This window comes from Chondrus crispus, genomic scaffold (assembly GCF_000350225.1).
Source record: "Chondrus crispus Stackhouse genomic scaffold, scaffold_264, whole genome shotgun sequence".
Taxonomy (NCBI): Eukaryota; Rhodophyta; class Florideophyceae; order Gigartinales; family Gigartinaceae; genus Chondrus; species Chondrus crispus.
The window spans coordinates 43,017-66,103 of NW_005179144.1; the positions used below are offsets into that span (position 1 = coordinate 43,017).

At 48.5% G+C, this 23,087-nt stretch overlaps 1 protein-coding gene across 1 annotated transcript; it reads right to left on the reverse strand.

Moving 5' to 3' along the window:
• Positions 1 to 5,111: 5,111 nt before the first annotated feature.
• Positions 5,112 to 5,399, reverse strand: CHC_T00005017001 (hypothetical protein). Its single transcript, XM_005716379.1, has one exon. The coding sequence runs from the start codon at positions 5,397 to 5,399 to the stop codon at positions 5,112 to 5,114; it is 288 nt and encodes a 95-aa protein (XP_005716436.1).
• Between the last annotated feature and the right edge of the window lie 17,688 nt (positions 5,400 to 23,087).

Genomic DNA, 23,087 nt, shown 5'->3' on the forward strand with positions numbered 1-23,087 from the left:
ACTGTACGCAACCCAATCCCTTACGCCCCCTTATTGCACGCCCTCGCAATACGGTGCCTTTTGACCTCTATTGCCGTTCTCCGACTTCAAGACATGGAATTGATAGAAGTGGATTCCGACTCGGATGTCAGCCAAGACATTGTGCGAGAGGATGAAGACCAGAGTGCGTATTCTTCCGCCATCGATGGGGATGCACTTCAAATCCCCAAGATCGATTTAACGCTACATAATCAAGCTAGCTGCCGGGCAGACCTCGTGGACGTGCAAGAGCCGACATTTGCAGCCAGAGCCGTCCGGAGCCACAAGTTGTTGGAGTTGAAGGACCGCTTGGAAGAGCTGGATTGGATTGAGGGGCAAGCCAGTTCTCCGTGGCCATCAAGAAGAAGGCGGCTGCGAACGACGAGGATGATGTTTCCAGAGTGGTAGTAGAGGAGGGCAAGTTGCAAGTGGACTTGGTGCTCATGGACGGGCGCCATCGCCCCAAAGCTCTCAAGGATCTCATGCATAAAGATGACAAGTGGATGCAGCTCTTGCGAAGCGCTCCCGTTCGTCTATGGACGCGTAAGGATGAAAAGCATCTCACTGCATTGGAGATGTTGCAAATCGCTCGACACCTCAACGAAGTTGCCTCCAACGTGATTGTTCCGGACTTTCTAGACCACATTCACGGGGCCATCAGTACCTGTCAAATTCTACGCGAAGAGAAAAATGTCTCTCTCAATGACATGATGGCCACGAAGCTGGCGGCTTCGTTTTTGGAGGCGAATGTCGACGACAAGGTTTGGAAGACATCGTCGAAGAAGAAGAACAAGTCAAGGATGAGGCACATGATGAGGTATGCATCCATCGCCCTCCGCCTGGCAAGAAGCAAATCTTGCTACGAAAAGGTCGAGGCGGTCTATGAGGAGCTGCGCAAAGGCTCTTCAGATTCAGTAGCCCCCCTTGGAGTTACGCATCTGTCGAGTAACATTCTCAACTCTATGGATGACGAAGCATATTGCTTCGCATTGGATGTTCTTCAAAAACGATTAAAAGAGAAGAGGCAGGGCAACTTCGAGTCCTTTCGGAGTGACTTTTACAAGGCTATTATGAAGATCTATACAGAGATCGTTCGCGTGGCCTCCTTCAAGTCAATGGAGGTCACCGACGTGCTTGGGAAGGAGATCATGTTTACGGCGTCGGAAGGTAGGAGTATTCGCCATTTGGCAATCGCACTGTTCCGGGATTTCGGTACTGTCAAGTCTCGAAAGCCATCTGCACAAGCGCTTCTCCTGTCGAGGATGAGGAGACACTTGAAGAAGGCTTTTGTGATCATAGAATCTCTTCCGCCTCTTCCTGCAACTCCCCCTTCTACTACGCAAGCATCGAGCCACTCTGTGGTCCGCGTTTCTTCGGCGGGAGAAGAAACTTCGGCTATTAGGGCTGTCCGCGGTCGCGTGGCCGAAAGCAGTGCCAAGTCCATTCCCGCTGAGGCAAGGGAGGCATTGGAAGCTTCGAATAGAAATCAAGCTGCAGAAGGACGACGAGAAGGAGAAGGAGTAAGCGGAGAGGGAGAAGAAGAAGAAAGAGAAGAAGAAGAAGAAGGAGAAGGAGAAGGAGAAGGAGAAATAGAAGGAGGGGGGGATGGCACACAAGACAAGCACTCGGCGACGGACGTGGTTGCTACTCCTAAGTTACCTTCCACACGGAAGAGCAAAAGAAAGCGGCATGTGGCTTCTCGGAATACGAACGAGAATGAAAGCAGTAAGAAGCAAAAGACGAAGAAGGTTTCCACTCGTAGAAGCACGACGAAGGCTGCTGGCTCTAGTTCGCGGGGCCGGAAAGAGCGCACGTTGAACCCCAAGCAAGTGGAAATTGTCAAGAAGGAGGTCAAGTATGTCTTGGATGGGCTCGCGTGGGAAGTGCAAAAAACAGTTCTTCAGTCAATGGGACTCGAAGTATCCCGACGATCACCGAGCGTTTCCATGGAACTTCGTGATGGTTGTGGTTCAGAGGACGCTGAACCAGAAAGCACGGAGAGATACAACGACAGCTTACCCCCTAACCTTCCTGACGGGTACAGTGATCCTGAACCGTACAAAGGTCCTGTTTGGCCGCTGTGGACACGCTTCTCTCGATGTTTGCCGAGCCGTTGGCAGAGAACCAACCCAATTGAGCATGTGAAGCCATTCCTAGAGGCGATTCATGTTGCGCATGAGCATCGAAGCAATATATGTCTCACTGTTGATAACTTGCGTCGCAACCATGAAATCGTGTTCTACCGAGCTGCCTACAACTACTATTCGCGACATCCTGAAGACATGGAACCGGACTGCTACAGCGAGCTGTCTGGGTCGGAAAGGTTGTGGGCTTCATCGACTTGCAACGACACTGTCTCAATTGCCTACCTTGCAGAGTGCAACGAAAGACTAAGGAGACTTGGATATTGCATCCTTGAAGGGTTTCTCGATGATGCTCGCATGCCTGAGACCTTGAGCGACATCAACCTTCCGCGTTTGGAGAACGGTCTCTTCTATAAACGCCTCCGTGAAGATGCAATGCAGTCTCTCCCGGGTGTTAATCAGCAGTCTACCTCCGAGCAGACGCCGTTGGAGTGGACGCACATTCTCAACCGTGGACATGAAGCTGACAGCGAAGCAGGCAAGAAGGGCATCGGGCGATATCTCGCCACTAACTACGGAATGACAACAGCGGTTGAAGGGAATCCTTTGCGCCGTTTGGCCTTCAAATCGCGTGTGTTTTTGGACGTGCGTATCGGGCAGGCGGTGGCAGCGCTACGAGCTTGGAACAACTCCAGTTCTGACCGCACCAACATGTACATTCCGAACAGTGGGGGCCGTTGGCTGTACACTTCGAAGAAGTGCGACAAGCAGAAGGTTCACACGGACTTTCCTACGCTGATGGCTTCCCAAGTTCAGGAGAATTCGAAGTGTCCTGGGTTTTTCACGATCTGCTCAGGGGAAAGGGAAGTCAGGCTATGGGTATGCGAAGGCTCTCACATTCGCATCGCGCAGGTTAATTCCGTATCTCCTGATGATAATGACCTCAGAGAGGCAGCCAAGCTGACTCCAGCAACCGTCGTCTCCATCCCGCCGTACTCTATATTCGTTGGCAGAGGCGATTTGATGCATGCTGGAACTGGGGACGTGGGTTTCAAAGGAGACTCAAGCAGGCTCCGTTACCATATGTACGTCACGCCGGAGGACCATGACCTCCCTGATGGTATTCACCTGGAGCGCTCGTTCCGCCCTGAGTTCATAGCGAACATTGATGACGATGAAGACGTGGACAGCGACGGCGAGGAGGATGAGGAGGAGGGCGAGAAGGACGTTAATAGTGGTGGTGGAAGTGAAGCTGCAGCCACGCCGCAAGCCAATTCTATCGCCGAGAAGAGTACGGTCGCTCCGATTACCAAACTGTCTGCTCCGAATCAGCCTCAAGACGATGCCAACTACAGCAGCAGCAACAATAGCGAAGCCGAAGAGCCCGAACACGATAGTGACTAAGTAACCTCCTTTACAATTCCATAATGCCTAGCTGGACAATAAATGGAGTGCATACCACCGATTGCAGAAATGGTTGAATAATCCTCTCTGTCTCTTTCTCTGTCTCTCTCTCTGTCTCTCCCTCTGTCTCTGTCTGTCTCTGTCTCTGTCTCTCTCTATGTGTATACCCATCTCTCTATGTGTCTGTCCAATTCTTTATGTATGTGACCATCTATCTATGTGTGTGTCCATCTCTCTATACTTGTGTCCATCTCTCTTCCTTTGTCTCCCTCTTTCTCTTTCTCCCTTCGTCTCCGCCTCTTTGGCTGCATCTCCATTTCTCTCTATCTCTTTATGTAAACAAAGTAGCTCTAAATTTTTTTTTGGGGTTTCCTTCCCTATACTCTATATTGTACTCCCATTTTCTCTGCAGTATTGGTAACCGTGCATTGTTGTAGTACGAGAGCGACGCTTTTTCAGTGACTGGGGCTCGGCACTTATAAATACGTGTTTGTCTAAGAAGAGATGGACGTTGAAAAAGGTGGTTGTGAAGTGGGTTGGGTCCTGTGACCAGTGGGGAGCTGTGATCAGTGGCCACTGATCACAGGCCGGCAGGGGGTGTCGTACGACATCGTCATTGCTGTATAAAATTTGCAAAATTTGGTGGCAAATTTTGCGGGGTGGGAGCTGTGATCAGTAGACGCTGATAACAGTAGACACTGATCACAGGCCGGCAGGGGATTCAGGAGTAAGGAGCAGGATGGTTTTCGTACTTTAGGGATTCGCTGTGCTTTGGAGATTTAGGCGAGTAGGGGAGTAACTAGGATTAGGAGATTCGTGGGATGTGAAGATTACGTGGGATTAGGAGATTTGGTGGGATTAGGAGATTGGGTGGGATTCAGTTCACGAGAAACTGGATGATCTTGCAGAAATTGGACTAGTCCTTCCAAACGATAGTTGAAGACATTTGGAAACGTTCTTGGAGTGTGTTGGTCTCATAGAAACGGCAAGGGCAAAGATGAAGGACCTTAAGGAAAACATAGAAGAAGACACGTCATAACTGGAATAGACTGGTAAACGAGTGCATTACACAATTCTTAGACATTTGAATTATAAACGTTTAAAACCAACTACAATACTACAATCCAATCTTCCCTGCAACGTGTACCGTACACGTTGGACACTTAACTTCTTCTTTACGCCCCAGCATGATGGGTCTAACACGTTCACAGCAACAGACAGTCCGGTGAATGCCCTCAAAGCCGATAGAAACAACATTCTCCGATTAGTATTCATCGTGGTATTGGCGACATGCCTGCATATCAATCGGATGTTCCACAAGCGGTACCTCCTTGTTAGTCGTCGGTTGGGATTTGTCAATGTCCACAAAAAATGAGGGGTCTCCCATCACAACTTCATAGAAGTGACGCGGTGAGAAGAGTACGTTACGGAAGCTTTTCTCCCAAAGACCGATATCTGGAGGGCAAGGTGCGGATAGTATGGAGATATACCGCGCAGGCCTGCGCAAGCAAGTTTCTTTGGTATGACATGTTAATGGCCGTCGAGCGACAAGATTTCCAAAAGCTGTATGGGTGGCCAGCCATACTGGAACTAGATTATTTTTTGTTAAATTTTTAGAGGTTGATTCTGGTATGGGTGGCCACCCATACAGCTTTTGTTGATCTTGTCGCGCGACAAACACAGAAAGTAGTACACGTGTGGACCCAAATGCAATGCAAAGAGAAAGATTGCAAAGATTGCAGAGAAAGATGTAGAGATATAGAAAAATTGAGGGAAGGGGTCAAGAGGTTGAAAAAGCGCGATAGAAGTCCTACCCAAAGCCACCACAATCGTTGGCCCAATGGTTCGGCCACCAACAGCCCGTCCAGAAATAAATAAATAGAGCGAAAGCATACAGAAAGGTAAGAAAAGATATGCTCTTTGGAAGGGAAGTCAGATTTTCGGTCTGTGCGGGATAGCCGTGACAGGTATTATAGCCGACCACTAGATAGTGTTCTTCTTGATTATGCCAAATCATGCAATTGAAGATAGTAAATGAAAAGCCATAGATGTGAGAAGCAATATAGATCCAGTTTATCATCAAAACCATTAATTAATGTTCTCCATGCACGCAATTCCCTGAGTGACGGTACTAGAAAAGGAAGGAAATACCACTGTAGTGGTGTCTGATGTAGTGATGTCTGACAGTGTAATGTTCTCAGATTGCGTCCTAAGGAGCAGTGTTGACATTTGAGACTACGGGCGGGCGGGGATGTGAAGTCACGGGAGAAGGTATGGTATGGGATGGTAATGCCCGCTCCCACACCGTCCTTCAGTGTAGGGTCTTACCAAACCAGGAACGGGTGCCACGTCATTTGGTTCGTGGTGGCGCGACTTGGACACGAGGGTATTTCAAGCAGGGGGGCGAATGTTCAAAAACCACTTTCTGCGCTGAGAGCATTTCCGAATAAGTCGGTCCAGACCGAGGAGGACTCCTGTTTCTTACCAAGAAGTCAACTGTTGTCGCCGGTTGAGGAATGGAAGAGCCAACAATCGCTGGTGATGCCAAGGGGGGGCCTTCTCGTCCGAGATACGAAACCGAAGCTCTGCGGGAATTGAAGTCAACGTGTCGCAAGCATGGAATCAGGGAGCCCCGCACACGCCTCGGAGGTTTGCGTCTAGCGAGAGAATTGATGTGTAGTGACGGTTTGTTTTTGTCAAAAATGGAGCAAATGGCTGAGGCTCACAGGGCTCTCTTGAAAACTCTCACGGCAAGCATCCAAACTTTTCGCAACCAAACATTTCGGAATGGCCTTGGCGAGTCGTTTGCGAGAATGACCCCGCACGAACAAGACGTTTTAAAAAACCCGGAAGGTTACGTTTTGGCTCCTGCATCTCCTCGATCTACTGCAAGTTCAGGATCATTCGGGCCTGGTGGGGGCGTTCTGCACAGCAATAATGCCTCCCCGCACCAAAGCTCTAAGCGGCAATGGATGGAGGGCACCGATACCGGCAAGTATACGAGTCCCATAAAGGACTCCCGTGCGAGGAAGAGAGCCCGTTTCGAACAGACGCTTCGGGGATTTGGTTATGGCGGCATTGGAGCCAGTACGTATCGTCACGACGAGAACCTAATGGATGATAATGATATAGATGATTAAGAATTGGATGAAATACATGTAGTAGGTCTGTTGGGAATAAACACGATCTGGCTCATCATTTCACATACTATTGGTTGCACGGTCTAGTAACTAGTTATATCCTGGCGTTCGATATCCCTTGACCGGCAAGCAACTCTTCTTCCAATATCGTTCCGTCTACATATACTCTGTCCTTGAGTCTCGGGCCCGACTGCTTGCAGAAGGAGAGGTGATCAGCGCGGACCAACCGAGGAGCGCAGGAATTTTTCGGGTAGCCATGAACCTTCTTCTAGCAGCGCATCCCGACGGTGGATACTCTACGCCCGTTTTGGAAGAGGCCATTCAAGATGATCTTCCGCCGATATACGAGGTGTTCTGTGCGGAAGCGAAGACTTGCGCTTCCGTGATTTTGCCAACTCATGCAAGCAAATGAAGATAGTAAATGAAAAGCCATAGTTGTGAGAAAGTTGTGAGAAGTACTATAGATCCAGTTTATCTTCACAGCCATTACTAACGAAAAGTAGCCCGCATATCTGACACGCACACCCAAGAGCGTAACGTTTGCCTCTGCGCGCCGGAGGCAACTCTCCTTCGCCGTGTGCAGAAGACATATTTGCGACGCAATAAAGCTCGGTTCTGGAAATACGCGTATCACGCGATGGTAGTGCCCACAGCCTTCCCAGATCTCCCACCAGGTATATCTTCACATTACTACGGTAGCGCCTCTTACCAATACCTCTTCGGCAACCACCTCCTTCGATTGCAAGGCGTGGTAAAACTAGACGGGTTGTGTGCGATGCAGCAGGCAAGGAAATCTCTGCAAATACAACAAGAACCTTGCCTTACGCTACCACACCGTCAATCAAAGGGGTTGTGTTCTGTTATCAGTGGCCACTGATCACAGGCTGGCAGGCGGTGTCGGACGACATCGTCATTGCTGTATAAAATTTGCAAAATTTGTTTGCAATTTTTGAGGGTTGGGAGCTGTGATCAGTAGGGAGCTGTGATCAGTGGCCACTGATCACAGGCCGGCAGGGGGTGTCGTACGACATCGTCATTGCTGTATAAAATTTGCAAAATTTGGTGGCAAATTTTGCGGGGTGGGAGCTGTGATCAGTAGACGCTGATAACAGTAGACACTGATCACAGGCCGGCAGGGGATTCAGGAGTAAGGAGCAGGATGGTTTTCGTACTTTAGGGATTCGCTGTGCTTTGGAGATTTAGGCGAGTAGGGGAGTAACTAGGATTAGGAGATTCGTGGGATGTGAAGATTACGTGGGATTAGGAGATTTGGTGGGATTAGGAGATTGGGTGGGATTCAGTTCACGAGAAACTGGATGATCTTGCAGAAATTGGACTAGTCCTTCCAAACGATAGTTGAAGACATTTGGAAACGTTCTTGGAGTGTGTTGGTCTCATAGAAACGGCAAGGGCAAAGATGAAGGACCTTAAGGAAAACATAGAAGAAGACACGTCATAACTGGAATAGACTGGTAAACGAGTGCATTACACAATTCTTAGACATTTGAATTATAAACGTTTAAAACCAACTACAATACTACAATCCAATCTTCCCTGCAACGTGTACCGTACACGTTGGACACTTAACTTCTTCTTTACGCCCCAGCATGATGGGTCTAACACGTTCACAGCAACAGACAGTCCGGTGAATGCCCTCAAAGCCGATAGAAACAACATTCTCCGATTAGTATTCATCGTGGTATTGGCGACATGCCTGCATATCAATCGGATGTTCCACAAGCGGTACCTCCTTGTTAGTCGTCGGTTGGGATTTGTCAATGTCCACAAAAAATGAGGGGTCTCCCATCACAACTTCATAGAAGTGACGCGGTGAGAAGAGTACGTTACGGAAGCTTTTCTCCCAAAGACCGATATCTGGAGGGCAAGGTGCGAATAGTATGGAGATATACCGCGCAGGCCTGCGCAAGCAAGTTTCTTTGGTATGACATGTTAATGGCCGTCGAGCGACAAGATTTCCAAAAGCTGTATGGGTGGCCAGCCATACTGGAACTAGATTATTTTTTGTTAAATTTTTAGAGGTTGATTCTGGTATGGGTGGCCACCCATACAGCTTTTGTCGATCTTGTCGCGCGACAAACACAGAAAGTAGTACACGTGTGGACCCAAATGCAATGTCTTACCCGTGGTGAACCATGAGTAAGACATTGCATTATTGCCGCTGTCTCTACGTGTCCCTACCGGTCTTTATCTCAAGGAGGGACAAATTCTTCCCTCAGAACGGATGACCGAGGAATAAGGTCAGGCACGGTTTATGCAAGGCAAGTGTTACTAGACGTTGCATTAGTTATTACGAAAACTGCAGCACGTAAACAAACGACATTGCGCTCGCAACGATCTATATTACGTTCAGAGACTACAAATAAACAAGAGTGATCATCAGAATCCTCTCGCCTGTTGACAATGGTCTCTTGCGAAATAACATTGCCGTGTTCTACGATCACGTCCTAAGGACGCGGGGTTCGACGACGATCCCATCGACGGATTGAGTGACGACAAGGTTTGGAATTCATCAATAGAAACTAGGCAAAATTGTTGTTTACAAGCTATTCATGGACGAATGGTGAATTCTCACTGTAGTGTACGAATATCTCAGCGCCAGGGTTGATGAGTTCGTCGGCTTCTATGTAGATGAGATCTGTATCTGTTAGCTGGGAGGGGTGGTGAACAGGCTTCGACTGGGTAAACCTAGCATTCGCCTTGCGAATATTACCCATTGTCTCGTTACCAGCATTGCCGCGTGTGCTATTAAGAAATAAATCGTATTCTTCGTCGTCGGGATGATATCTCATGTCGTTGATGTATCCCCCAACGCAAAATGGGGCTGGAGTGACAAATATGGGCTTCTTTCCTTGCGACCTCCCCTTGATGTTGTTGAAGGCATGACCCTCGATCCTAATCTGGATGCTGTACTTGTTGAAGCGCTTGACCGTGACACTTAAGATACCTTCACCGTACGTCTTATGAACTTCCTTGCGGGATGCCAAGTCATGGTAAATGAGTGTACCGAAGAAAGAGCAGATTTTGTCGCCCTTCGCGAACATCCTGGAAGCAAAGACGCCCATTCCAGCTCTTTCATGTTTGATTGTCGACGGAGCAAGAAAAACACCTGCATTGGTGTAATCGGTGATCATAAGAGTCTTGGGGTCCGTTTGCTCCAGCAGTCCACGAAATTCGCGAGTCCACTTGTGCACTGGTTTGTTTAGGCAACGCACAAGGAACTCGGGATTATTCCATTCGGCAGTGATATGTGCTAACAAGTGTTGCGGAAGGATTTGATATTGAGGCATGCCTTTTGGAGATTTCCATCGAGGATCAGAAGGCAACCTGTAACTCTTGTCGTAGTCGTTGACGTACAAAGCGGCGTCCAGAAGTTCGGGGGAGAAAGGCACATCCGTTTTGCGTTCGGAAATGATGCGTGCAATGCATTTGAAAACATGCTTGGAGGCATGGCTGTAACAGATACTGTCCCTTTCGCATCCAACGAATTGGCGATGTTTGGGCAAGTCGAAGCAAGCTATAGCAGTTGCGAACGTTCCAGAAAACAGGTCCACGACGATGTCACCTGGCTGAGAAAATCGGCTGATGAGTTCTTTGAGCACACTTAGAGGTTTTTGCTCCGGCCGAAGGTCTGCCGTTCCAGAGTTGTCAGACTTCTGAACTCGAACGGATTCGGAAGGAAGAAGCCCCTTGCAGTTGTCAAGTACATTTCGATAAGCTGGATAGGTTGAAGCGACGTAGTTGAAGTTCTTGTAATTGACCATTTCTCTTTTTTCTGCTTGAGACGGTCCCAGTTTCGTTAAATGAACTGCAAACTCGGCAATAGACGACAGTGTATTGGAAGACCTGTATGAGGCACCGTTTCGAGCTGACAGGTGCTTGGTAAAGATAATTGGAACTGAATGGACATCAAAAGTCGGTCGCTCAGCTTGGGTGTTACGGTCGGTCTTGTGATCGTTGAAGTGCTTTTCCCATAGGCTGAACTGTTGGATACTGCAGTAAATAACTGCATGCCCTCCTGCACGAAGGAGACGGGCGGCTCTCTCGACGACCATTTTCATTTGATCTTCAGTAAGGTCGTCGTACGTTGCGTTCCTGGATCCTGCCAATCTTCTAATGTTGAACGGAGGATCTGTGAGGAGCAGCTGGACTTTTCCTAGTATTGGAGACGTGCAACCGAAGCTCTCCTCAGTATCTTGTATTTCCTCAAAGGGAACATCGTGCATCCTCAAGAAGGGCGTCATTTCCTTCTCTAGAGTAGCCCATTTCTTTTTCATCTCTTGATCTGTAATCTCTGGGAGTTCGGCAATTGTGTAGTCGTCTGCGGGCGGTGAACATGAACGTGGCTTGGTTTGCAGAGGATTTGACGGCCTGGCACTAGCTTCATCAATATCCATTGCGTCGTCTCCAGTCGCCTGGGGCATTGTGGACCGAATCTTCTGTACCAATGTGGAGGAGAGGAGTTGGAATCGAGATGGTACAACTCCTCCAGGTGGAATCTTGAAACGATCCATATGTCCCCACTCGGAATTTTGTGAGCGGGTGTATAAATCAGTCGAGCTTATTGCTTCGCGGACGTCTGAGAAGAAGTCTTCAGCGAATATTCTGATGGCGTTGTCCAATTCATGAGGGCGACCAACTACACCCTCGAAGGTGTCTTGGGCCTCATGAGTAGGTTCGACATCGATGTTGATGTGCTGAAGTTGTATGTAAGGCGCGAATCCATCAGTGCGTTTTGAAATGACTTCAAACTGCAGAGCAGAATTGACACGCACGTAAGGGAGGACCATGTCTTCAATACTTTGAAAGCCAAGTTAAACTGCAAATGCGTCCCACGCCCTTGCTATTGCTTGAATAGTTTTTCCAATCAGTTGTGAATGTTTTTTTAGACTGCTCGGAGAGATTTTTCCAAGGAATGCTTTGTCGGTTGTTGCCTTGCCGTCCGACAACTTTCGCTTTTTGCTTTGCGGTCTCTTTCCGGCCTTCAACATTTTTGAAAGGTATGCAATGGCTGAAAGGAAGACAAGCTGCTCAAATCGCGGGCATGGATCAGTGCGGAGATTGCCTTTCGCGAGAGACTGGGTCTTTGGGGCTCCAAAATCGGTGAAGAAACCGCAGATGACGGCATCCAACCTAAACCAGTCGCTCTCTTCTATTGCTGCGTCGATGAAATCGCGGACGCGACAGTCCGATTCATTTAGTTCGCAATCCGCAGCGAGAGCGATGCGATAGTACTGGCCATGAGCATTGATACACAGCTTGTTCTTCAGGTCGGTGGTGGAGTAGACTTCGTGACGCGGGGTCTGACTTCTGTTGCGAAGGATGGCATTCAGAAGGTCTGTAACTTCTTTCGGCGTTGCAACTGTACTGGATTCTCGAATCGTGAGGATCCATTTATAAAACGGCACGAAGAGTTGGTCCTTGCGAGAAGCAGTTTCGTTTGTTCGGTTCCAGATGCTCCTGCAGATGAGAAAATGCTTGACGAGGTACGCAATTCTTGAAGACATGGTTAAGTTATGGTGTGTAGCGAGATGAGAGAGCCTTGGTGTCGAAGTTGAGGTGGTTGTGGAGGTGTTCGACGAGGTGTTTGACGAGGTGGTTGTCGAGGTGGGTGAGGAAAGGATGAACTTGGAATCCTTGAGCCAGCGTTAAATTGACCTGAGAGAGAGTTGACCAAAAGCTCACTCTCCGGAAGAAAGGAAAGGCAACCGCTGAAAACGTGATTGGTAAGACCGAAAAGTGAGCACCTAAAAAAGAGTAGTTGAGAACGTGGGAAGGCGACCACATAAACCGGTCTTGAACCCGCCGTGCCATTACAAAGGTACATAGTTTATATAGCACGAAAAATATGGGTTGCCACCCATACAGCTACTGAAAATCTTGTCGTGCGACAATTCTTGGTTGGATTTTAGATTTTATTAATTTTTTTATATCCGTACTGGTGTTCCGTAGTGTAAAGCAGCGACACGGCCACCTGGAAGTCCGGGATGAATACCTTCGTGGTGCGGACCGTTTGTGGTTGGAAGCAGTGACACGGCCGGTTAAACGTCTGTGAGTACCTTGCTTGGTCAGCACTGTTTATTCACGGAAAGAAGGATTGCAACCGATTATTGTTTCCGTAAAATGTGAAAGGGAAGACCTGAAAGCGACCACTTAACGTGGGCGTTAATAGGAAGGAAACGCGGCCGCTTAGAGAGGCCTTGAACCATTTTGGAGAAGAATCATTAAGAAGGGAAAATGTGATTACGGGGGGGTAACTAATAGAGGAGAGAGTCAAAGAGAGCATAGAATCACAGAAGGCACCACACAAGAGAAATTTGTCCATTTTGGTTCGGTTTAAAAAGGTAATGTTTCTTCGTTTGATCACTTGTTCTTCCCACACGTGTCACACTTGTGACGGGGCTGTCGCGCGACAAGATTTTTAGAAGCTGTATGGGTGGCCAGCCATACAAAAACTGCATTAATTTTTGGTAATGTTTTGGAGGGTGATTTCTGTATGGCTGGCCACGCATACAGCTTGTGAAAATCTTGTCGCGCGACAAAATGTTTTGGATGGTTTAATCTATTTATTCTTTTACGTCGGTAGTGTAAAGCAGCGACATGCCCGGCTGAGGGTCTGGGTGTCCAGGCGAGATGATGACCTTCGTGGTGCTGACCGTGCGGACCGCTGTTGGTCTGGCGCAGTGACTCAGCAGTGATACGGCCGGTTAAGAGCGAGCGCGCAAATCCCTTCCTTGCTCGCGATTTTTTATTGATTAGTTAGTACGAGTTGCACGAGTTGTTGATAGATGTGAGGAGTAAGTGTGGGTGTAGGCCGCGCGTAACATACATTTGTTTAAATAGGGGGTTATTATCAGGGTTTCTGACACGTGTTACACCTGCACTGGGGAAAAGGGGCTGTCGCGCGACAAGATTTCCAAATACTGTATGGGTGGCCAGCCATACTAAAACCCATACAGCATTTGGAAATCTTGTCGCGCGACAAAACCATTTTTGGGCAAGGCAATTTTTGGTTAATTTTTTTTATGCGTGGTGTAAAGCAGTTTTGGGCAAGGCAATTTTTGGTTAATTTTTTTATGCGTGGTGTAAAGCAGTGACACGGCCGGTTAAAGCTCGAAATTACCTCTCTTGGTGTAAGGCAGGGACACGGCTGGTTAAAGCTCTGAAATTACCTTTCTTGCTGTAAAGCAGGGACACGGCCGGTTGGAGTCCCAGATTACCTTCCTGGTGGCGACTGTTTATTGGTTAAGAGAAAGGAAGATTGCACCGTTTTATTGGTCAAACTGCTTCGCCGGGGGCTCAGAAATCCTCTGTTCGAAGACTATAAATCGAACCGCATTGAGTTGGACACGAGACCTGCCCACAACGCACACAACAATTCCCACAACATTCTCACACAACACATACTCATCACACACACATACTCATCACACGTCTTACAACACTCAGCAAAGTTTTCAAGATGCAGCCGATGAACAACCAAGAGACTTCATCCTGTGGAAAGGGGACAGACGAGCACGAGGGCGAACAACCCGTTCCGATGGCCGTAGTTCAGGAAACGCCGCTTATGGAAGAAGAACAGGGACCTAACATTGAGTCGGACGTGGCCGACTACGGGGAGAGTTCCGAGGAGGAGGAGGAGAAGGACAAGGAGGCCATAGTGAACCAAGGTTCTATCTTCCGCACCTACCCTGGGAACTGTGATGCACCCTGGTGCAAGATGGAAACAGTTAACAAGCGCAAGTGCAAATATGTTCATGATGCCTGTGATGCTGGAGAGGTGAAGTTTTCCACCATTTCGCAAGACAAGAAAAGGAGCCAAAGCAAAATGGCATGTTCTGCAGAGTGTTTTCATAAGGAAATGGGGCTACCGTATACGGAACAGCACAACAAGCAGGCCCAGAACGAGACTAATAAGGTTGCTGACGTCTCTGACCTCATGGAGGGGATGGAAGGACTAACGGCATCCGCGAGTACGACGCAACGCCAAGAAGCGACGAGGAAGAGGGTTACCGAGACAGAGGTCTGGCAAGTTCCAGATTCCGGTGATGATGGCTCTCCTATACCCGTTCTTGATTCACCCGTGTTGGACGCTCCGATGGTCAACGCTGGCAGCTACCGTCAATTTCAAACGGAGATCAACATAGCCTTGATATGCGACCCGCCGAGGACGTTGCGTGTGATTGACCCGAAACACGTGGGGGACCTCAAGCACGACTTCAAACGTCGGGGGTTCCTTCCTGTCGTCGGGACAATCTCAGTCGCCCTTAAGCAAGACCCTAGGAGAAGTCCCCAAGAAATCGCAGCCCTGCACGAGGCAATCAGGGCAGGCAGGAAAATCGAAGAAGAAGTTTGGCTTGTGGATGGGCGTAATCGGCACACAGCTTTAATTCAATTGGGTGCCGACGAAGCGGAATGGACAGAAGCAATTAAGTCGCTCCGCGTGACGTTGTGGTGCGGTCTCACTGATGACAATTATGTCTCTCACGCTGAGATTCTGGGCATTGGGGCCCTCCTGAACGCATCCAACTCTAACGTAAAGAGGATATCGTTCAGTGACTCCGTGCATGGTACGGTGTCGTCATACAATGTGACGGCGAACCGCAATTCGCATGTGGACATGATCAAGCTGCCGGACAGGGTCATTGCTACTGCTCTGAAAAATATAAATGTCCTTCCGAATCTGAGTGACCGTCAGATTCTGAAGTACACGCTGGTCGGCCGCAACTTGGCTGAGCGACCGCATTGCTTCAAGATATTCTTGGAGGTGACAGAGAAGTGCGGTCAGCTCGGCATTGAGCATATGTCGAGCAAGGTCCTTTTTACGACCAAGGAAGCGTCCTTTTTTTACCTGGCTATGCATTCAGTTGCTGAAAGTGTCAACAACAAGACCGTGGGAACGTTCTCCGACATTCGCGACAAGTTTTATACTTTTATTGCAGTTCTATATCGGCATCTTCAGGCCATCTGCGAGTATAATAACATATCCGTTGACGACCTGTACAAGACGGAGGTCAATATTACTCCGAGCAAGAGTATCACAATTGAACGATCCCTTTGGTCGAGAATGGCGGCGTGGTCTTTTAATGGAGAGAAGGAACCTGAGGGCAAGTTGAGGTGGACTATCGACCGGCTCGAGAGCATCAACAGGGTCATCAAGAAGGCACTTGGACCTGAAATTCTTCCTGCTCCGCCTCGTGCACCAGATGAACACCCAACCCAAATGGTTGTTGAGGAGGTCCGTGGAGGTTCTGCAGCAACGGGTGAAGGTGGCCGTGGTGATCGTGGTGTTGGTGGTTCTGGGCCTGGCGTTAGAAGCGGTGTGACCCGTAATGAGGATAGGGCCGTGCGCAAGTCGAGTCGCAAGAAGAATATTCGTGTTCTGAATGCCGATATTGTTCCCGAAGGGGGACCGTCTACACCGCTGACGAACCCGAATCGCGTGAGGCGGGGAAGGACCGGCGGACCGCGGAAGAAGCGGAAGACTGGCGATGTTGGGGATGTGGGGATGACGGAAATCAAGCAAACCCTTCGGAACTTGAACCAGACCCAAATTGTGGATCTGATGACAGACTTAAATGCTGATGTGGTTTTCCGCGGTGGGTCGGATGTTGAAGGTCACGATGGGGAGAGATTTGAGCCTTCGACCGAAGATTTCGATGACTCTTTGCCGACACGTCTCCCAATTGGTTACGAAGATCCGGTCCCCTATGAGGGACCTTCTCATCCGGCTTGGATGCGATTTGCCATTCGTCTCCCGACAAGATGGCCGAAACCAAATCCTCTGCAGCATGTTAGTCCATTCCTGCAGGCTGTTCATATCCCCGACCAACACCGTGGGCACGTTGTGATCAAGGATGTTCAAGTTTTGAGGGACAACCACCATGTGGTTTTCTGGAGGGCTGCTCACAACTACTATCTAGAGAGCCCCGAAGAAATTGACCACTGTATCAGCAACACTGGACAGGACCTTGGTGCGTATGAAGGTGAGGATAAGATCTGGCTTGCATCAATTTTTGGTGACGAAGTGGCCTTGGAGTACTTTGGGAAACGTCGGGAGCAACTTATGGAGTCTGGCTTTTGCGTTCTCGAGGGCTTTCTGGACGACCATCGTATGCCACGAAGCGTTGGACCGAGCAATCAAAAGGTTCACGTTGCCATGGATCCTACCTTCTACATCCGGCTGCACAAGGAGACTGAAGGGATGTTTCCTGGAGGGGAAGCTCTGAAAGAGAGCGAGAATAGGACGGTATGGAATGGGATTGTGAACAGTGGTGGTACCCAAGATGCCATAGATGGGGAGAAGGGCGTTGGGCGTTTCACCTCGACGAATCACGGTCTGACGAATGTGGTTGAGCAGGATGTCGGGAAGGTATGGATGTGTCGAAACCGTGCTCTTCTTGACCTTCGCATTGGACAATGCATGGCTGCCTTGAAGATCGGAGACAACTGTGGAGGGAGGGGAGATAGGGAAATGTACACTCCGCACACGGGGGGTCGATGGTTGGTGACGACTAAGGGTTGCAAGCGCCAACAGCTGCACACGGACTTTGAGAGCATGTCGAGAACGGAGACGTTAAGCCGTGACAAGCTCCCTGGGTTCTTCGTGTTGTGTACTGCGGAGACGGAAGTGCCGATATGGGTGTGTCCCAATTCGCACACTGTGGTTGCGTCGGCCCGAACTGGAACGCTTGGGTCTGTGTGGCGGGGGATGGTGTGCATAATGGTGAACATCCCACCGTTTTCCATTTTCGTGGGGAAGGGTGATGTATTTCACTGCGGTGCCGGGTTTGATGACTATCTTGGGGACTCGGGTCAGTTGAGATACCATCTGTACTTTGTCCCCAAGGGCACAAATCTCCCAGATGGTGTGCATATTAACTTGGTCTTCAAGCCTCCTTTCAGAGCCAACGTAGACGACAACACTGACGACGAGGTTGGCGCTAGGGAACCGTTGAAACTGGGAGGTATGGAAGAGGATGGGGGAGAGAAGGGAGATGAAGAAATGACAGATGAGAGCTCGAGCTCTGGTGAGTATGATGAGTAGTAGAATACTTTCTATCCAGTAGGTTTTTTGTAAACGGTTGTTTTTTCATGCATTTGAGTCTAATCGCAGTCTTGTAACCGCACTCTAGGACTGCGAGTATGAAATTGGGGGGTTTTAGACACATCCAATTTCATGATAGTTGGTATATGTTGGTTAGTAATGGTAGGGTATATACCTGGACTACAGCGGGGGGTATACCTTGACTCTGGATGTAAATGCATTATTCGATGACTATTGTTGCGAATGCTATCTCATATCGACAGATATCTATGGACAAGTGTCACGCTTGGACTGGATAGTGTTAAGTCTGTGATGTAGGATGCCATACGGTCTAGGATGGCAGTGGCAATTGAGGACCAGGTACAGCTAGCGTAGCTAATGCCTTGTTGTAGACGGAATTTCACGGTGCTATATGCACAGTGGCTGCCGTAGGAAATCTGGAGGGCAAGGTGTGGATAGTACGAGGTATACCGTGCAGGCCTGCATGGGCAGGCAAGTTTCTTTGGTATGATATGTAATGGCCGTCGGGCGACAAAATTTCCAAAAGCTGTATGGGTGGCCAGCCATACTGGAACTAGATTAATTTTTGTTAGTTTTTTAGAGGTCGATTCCAGTATGGCTGGCCACCCATACAGCTTTTGTAGATCTTGTCGCGCGACAAACACATCACACGTGTGGACCCAAAATGCAATGTATTACACATGTGGATCGATATGCAATGTTTTACACGTGGCAACCAAAACGCGCGACAAGATTTACAAATGCTGTGTGGTTGGCCAGCCATACTAGAAGTATGTTGTTTTTGGGGATTATTTTGGAGGTTATTTCTCCAGAATAATCCCCAAAAATAATATTTATATCAATTTTCATCACGAAGTAAGAATTGTTGCGAATAAACACGAGGTATAAGATGCAGTACATTCTTTTCAAGATTTACGGGGGCAGTAAAAGTAGATGAGTGTATTGGTGCCTGCAACTCATACCAACTATTTGGTTCCGTGGTCTAACTAGTCATCTTACTGCCATTGGTCTAATTGTTTGAGAAAATTAACGATGGTGCGATAGTGACTAGGTAACCATGACTTCCTTTACAATTAAATACGTGTTTGTCTAAGAGAGGTGGACGTTGAAAAAGGTGGTTGCGAAGTGGGTTGCGTCTTGTGATCAGTGGGGAGCTGTGATCAGTGGCCACTGATCACAGGCCGGCAGGTGGTGTCGTACGACATCATCATTGCTGTAAAATTTTTCCAAAATTTCGGTGCAAATTTTGAGAGTTACGACCTGTGATCAGTGGGGAGCTGTGATCAGTGGCCACTGATCACAGGCCGGCAGGCGATGTCGTACGACATCGTCATTGCTGTATAAAATTTGCAAAATTGGGTGGCAAATTTTGCGGGATGGGAGTTGTGATCAGTAGACACTACTCACAGGCCGGCAGGAGATTCAGGAGTAAGGAGCAGGATAGTTTTTGTACATTAAGGATTCGCTGTGCTTCGGAGATTTAGGCGAGTAGGGGAGTAACTAGGATTAGGAGATTGCTGGGATGTGAAGATTACGTGGGATTAGGAGATTTGGTGGGATTAGAAGATTGGGTGGGATTCAGTGCACGAGAAACTGGATGATCTTGCAGAAATTAGACTAGTCCTTCCAAATGATGACATTTGGAAACGTTCTTGGAGTGTGTTGGTCTCGTAGAAACGGCAAGGGCAAAGGGAAAGGTCCTTAAGGAAAACATGGAAGAAGACTCGTCATAACTGGAATAAACTGGTAAAACGAGTGCATTACACAATTCTTAGACATTTGAGTTATAAACGTTTAAAACCAACTACAATACTACAATCCAATCTTCCCTGCAACGTGTACCGTACACGTTGGACACCTAACTTCTTCTTTACGCCCCAGCATGATGGGTCTAACACGTTCACAGCAACAGACAGTCTGGTTAATGCCCTCAAAGCCGATAGAAACAACATTCTCCGATTAGTATTCATCACGGCGTTGGCAACATGTCTGCATATCAATCGGATGTTCCACAAGCGGTACCTCCTTGTTAGTCGTCGGTTGGGATATGTCAATGTCCACAAAAAATGAGGGGTCCCCCATCACAACTTCATAGAAGTGACGCCGTGAGAAGAGTACGTTACGGAAGCCTTTCTCCGAAAGACCGATATCTGGAGGGCAAGGTGCGGATAGTATGGAGGTATACCGCGCAGGCCTGCATGCGCAAGCAAGTTTCTTTGGTATGACAAGTTAATGGCCGTCGCGCGACAAGATTCTCAAAAGCTGTATGGGTGGCCAGCCATACTGGAACTAGATTTATTTTTGTTAATTTTTTAGAGGTTGATTCTAGTATGGGTGGCCACCCATACAGCTTTTGTCGATCTTGTCGCGCGACAAACACAGAATGTAGTACACGCAGTGACCCAAATGCAATGTCTTACCCGTGGTGAACCATGACTAAGACATTGCATTATTGCCGCTGTCTCTACGTGTCCCTACCGGTCTTTATCTGAAGGAGGGACAAATTCTACCTTCAGAACGGATGACCGAGGAATAAGGTCAGGGTCAGGCACGGTTTATGCAAGGCAAGTGTTTCTAGACGTTGCATTAGTCATTACGAAAACTGCAGCACGTAAACAAACGACATTTCGCTCGCAACGATCTATATTACGTTCAGAGACTACAAATAAACAAGAGTGATCATTAGAATCCTCTCGCCTGTTGCCAATGGTCTCTTGCGAAATAACATTGCCGCGTTCTACGATCACATCCTAAGGACGCGGGGTTCGACGACGATCCCATTGTTAGGAGATTGGTTTTAGTCTAGGAGCCCGCCATTACCCTTTGTTTAAAACAGAATCGACCGAAGATTGAGTGACGGCAATGAATTCAAGGTTTGGAATTCATCAATAGAAACTAGGCAAAGTTGTTGTTTGCAATTTGCAAAATTTCCGCGCATATTTTGAGAGTTAGGACCTGTGATCAGTGGGGAGCTGTGATCAGTGGCCACTGATCACAGGCCTGCAGGCGGGTGTCGTACGACATCGTCATTGCTGTATAAAATTTGCAAAATTTCCGTGCAAATTTTGAGAGTTTGGACCTGTGATCAGGGGGGAGCTGTGATCAGTGGCCACTGATCACAGACCGACAGGGGGTGTCGTACGACATCGCCATTGCTGTATAAAATTTGCATACTTCTCGAAACACACTTGTCTTCATGACCCTGCTGCATATTTGCATCATTTCTGAACAAACGTATACGTGTCACTGCTGTACTTTTTGCATCCTGTGCAAATGCATTATTTACGTATTTTAATTAGTTCTAACTCTGCGTTGGCGTCGTGTGATCAGCCGCCGCTGATCACATGCCTCGGAGGGGTGCCGTACGACACTAGGTATCATTTCCCACCAAAATTTATAATCGCAATTCAATACTCATACTACTGTGTGTTTGCAGTGCACCGATCACTTGGACCGATCACTTGGAACTGATAACTGATCACTGACCCACACACACACACACACAAACACACACACGCTCACACACACGCTCAAACGCAAACGCACACACCTTCGTACGACTATATCCTCTTTCCTTGTTCCAAATCTGAGCATCGTGCATCCCTTTTCCGTTTCCCTCATCATACACCCACTCTCCTTGTCAACCACCACAAACGACGGGCCCCGAGTAACATCCGACCGCCAGGGGTATTTTGGCGACCGCCTTTCCGAACTTTTATCTTTTGCAGTTTCGTTCCTCTCTTCGCTCGCTGCACGAAAAGTCCTGCACTACGAGCGCCGCCGTCTCCGGAATCCAAAATATGGCAGCAGACGGAGACTACACGTTTAAGGAATTAGGAAAGACGTCAAGATTCGTCCTGCACTCGTATCAAGTGCTCGACCTTTGGAGACATGAACATCCCGGCAAGGAAATATCATGGAAAGACTATATGGCATGGGTGTTGTCTTCACATTTCTCCGCACAGACGACCCCACGGCCCATTCAAGTACTGCTTCAGTCCTTGTCTGGAAACGTCCTGCTGTATACTCATACGAAAGAGTCATGTACGGACATGCTGGATTCGCGATCTAATGCGAGATCGTTTCGCGTGTGTAAGAGCACGTTTGCGACAAGAGGAACTGATGGACGTGTTCGTGCTCTTATCGAGCATGTCCTGACTTCACACCTTCCTATGAGAGTTATGGCGTTGATCTGCCCTTCATTCACGTTCATCGGAGAGAGCAAGACTCGTCGCAAGTCAAGTCCTTTCCCGACTACTGAAGCAACCCCCTTTCAACAGCTGCTACACGTCTCAGCCGTGGTCAAGCTCATGGCAATTGTCAATAGAAGCAGGCCGAGTAAACGACGACGTCTGAACGCAACGCCGGATGAGGCTGTCAAAGTTCTCTCTGTACAAGGTCTAACCGACTTGCGTGACCCACTTCCGCAGAAGATTGGCTACATCATCGAGACTGTTGTCGGTGCTTGGAATTGCTTTGCAGAGTACCTCGGATTTCAAAGCTTGGAAAGGATGAGTGCACCCTACTTGAGATTGGTATCTCCCTTGGCGCAGTTTGAAGTGATTCCAACCCGAGAAGAAGGGTTTGCACCACTGTCTACGCTGGTCAAGTTTGTTGAAGACATGCCGGCAACAAACGATCGAACGGAGACCTTTTCCGATGCCTTCGATCGGCCTGCAATCGTTGACAGCAACCTTCGCAAGTTTGTGGGAGACTTTTTTCAAGATTTGGAACGCGCGTTATTGTCAAGTGATCTCTACTCTGCTAAAGAAGTCAAGGAAATGTTCTTTCTGACCAAGTACGTTCGACGCAGGGGCATCCTGCCCCCGAGATTCCGATCCTACTGTGCAGCATTGGTGAGACAGGTCAAATCCTATACGAGTGAAATCGCTTCCTCAGCGGCTGTTCCCGGTGATCCTTTTCCTCCTCCTTCGCCAGGTGCAACGACGAATCTGGCTTCTGCTTCTAGTCAGGTCGTATGTGCACGGCACGTTCTTCAAGTGGTGGGGGAGGCTGAATCCACTTCAACTGCGTCGGATGAAGCCTCTCTGGAAGCTTTGAATGAGGGAGAGGACGTGCACAACGAGCTGATCATTTTCTCTGAGATGAGGAAAGCAGCCGTGAGGATGTACAACTGCGACTTTGAATCTTTCATTGAAGCGTACGATGCCCTGACCGAAGACGAAGAGCTGCATGGAAAAGTTCAACTTGTCCTGACGGACCCTCCCTTCAATGTCCGAAGGGACAGGGGCCGCAACCATGCTGATTACGATGAAATCCGGAAAGAACAGTATGAGTCTTTCGTTAACTGCGTCGACGAGATGCTTCGTCCAGGAGGGCATGCGCTGATATTCT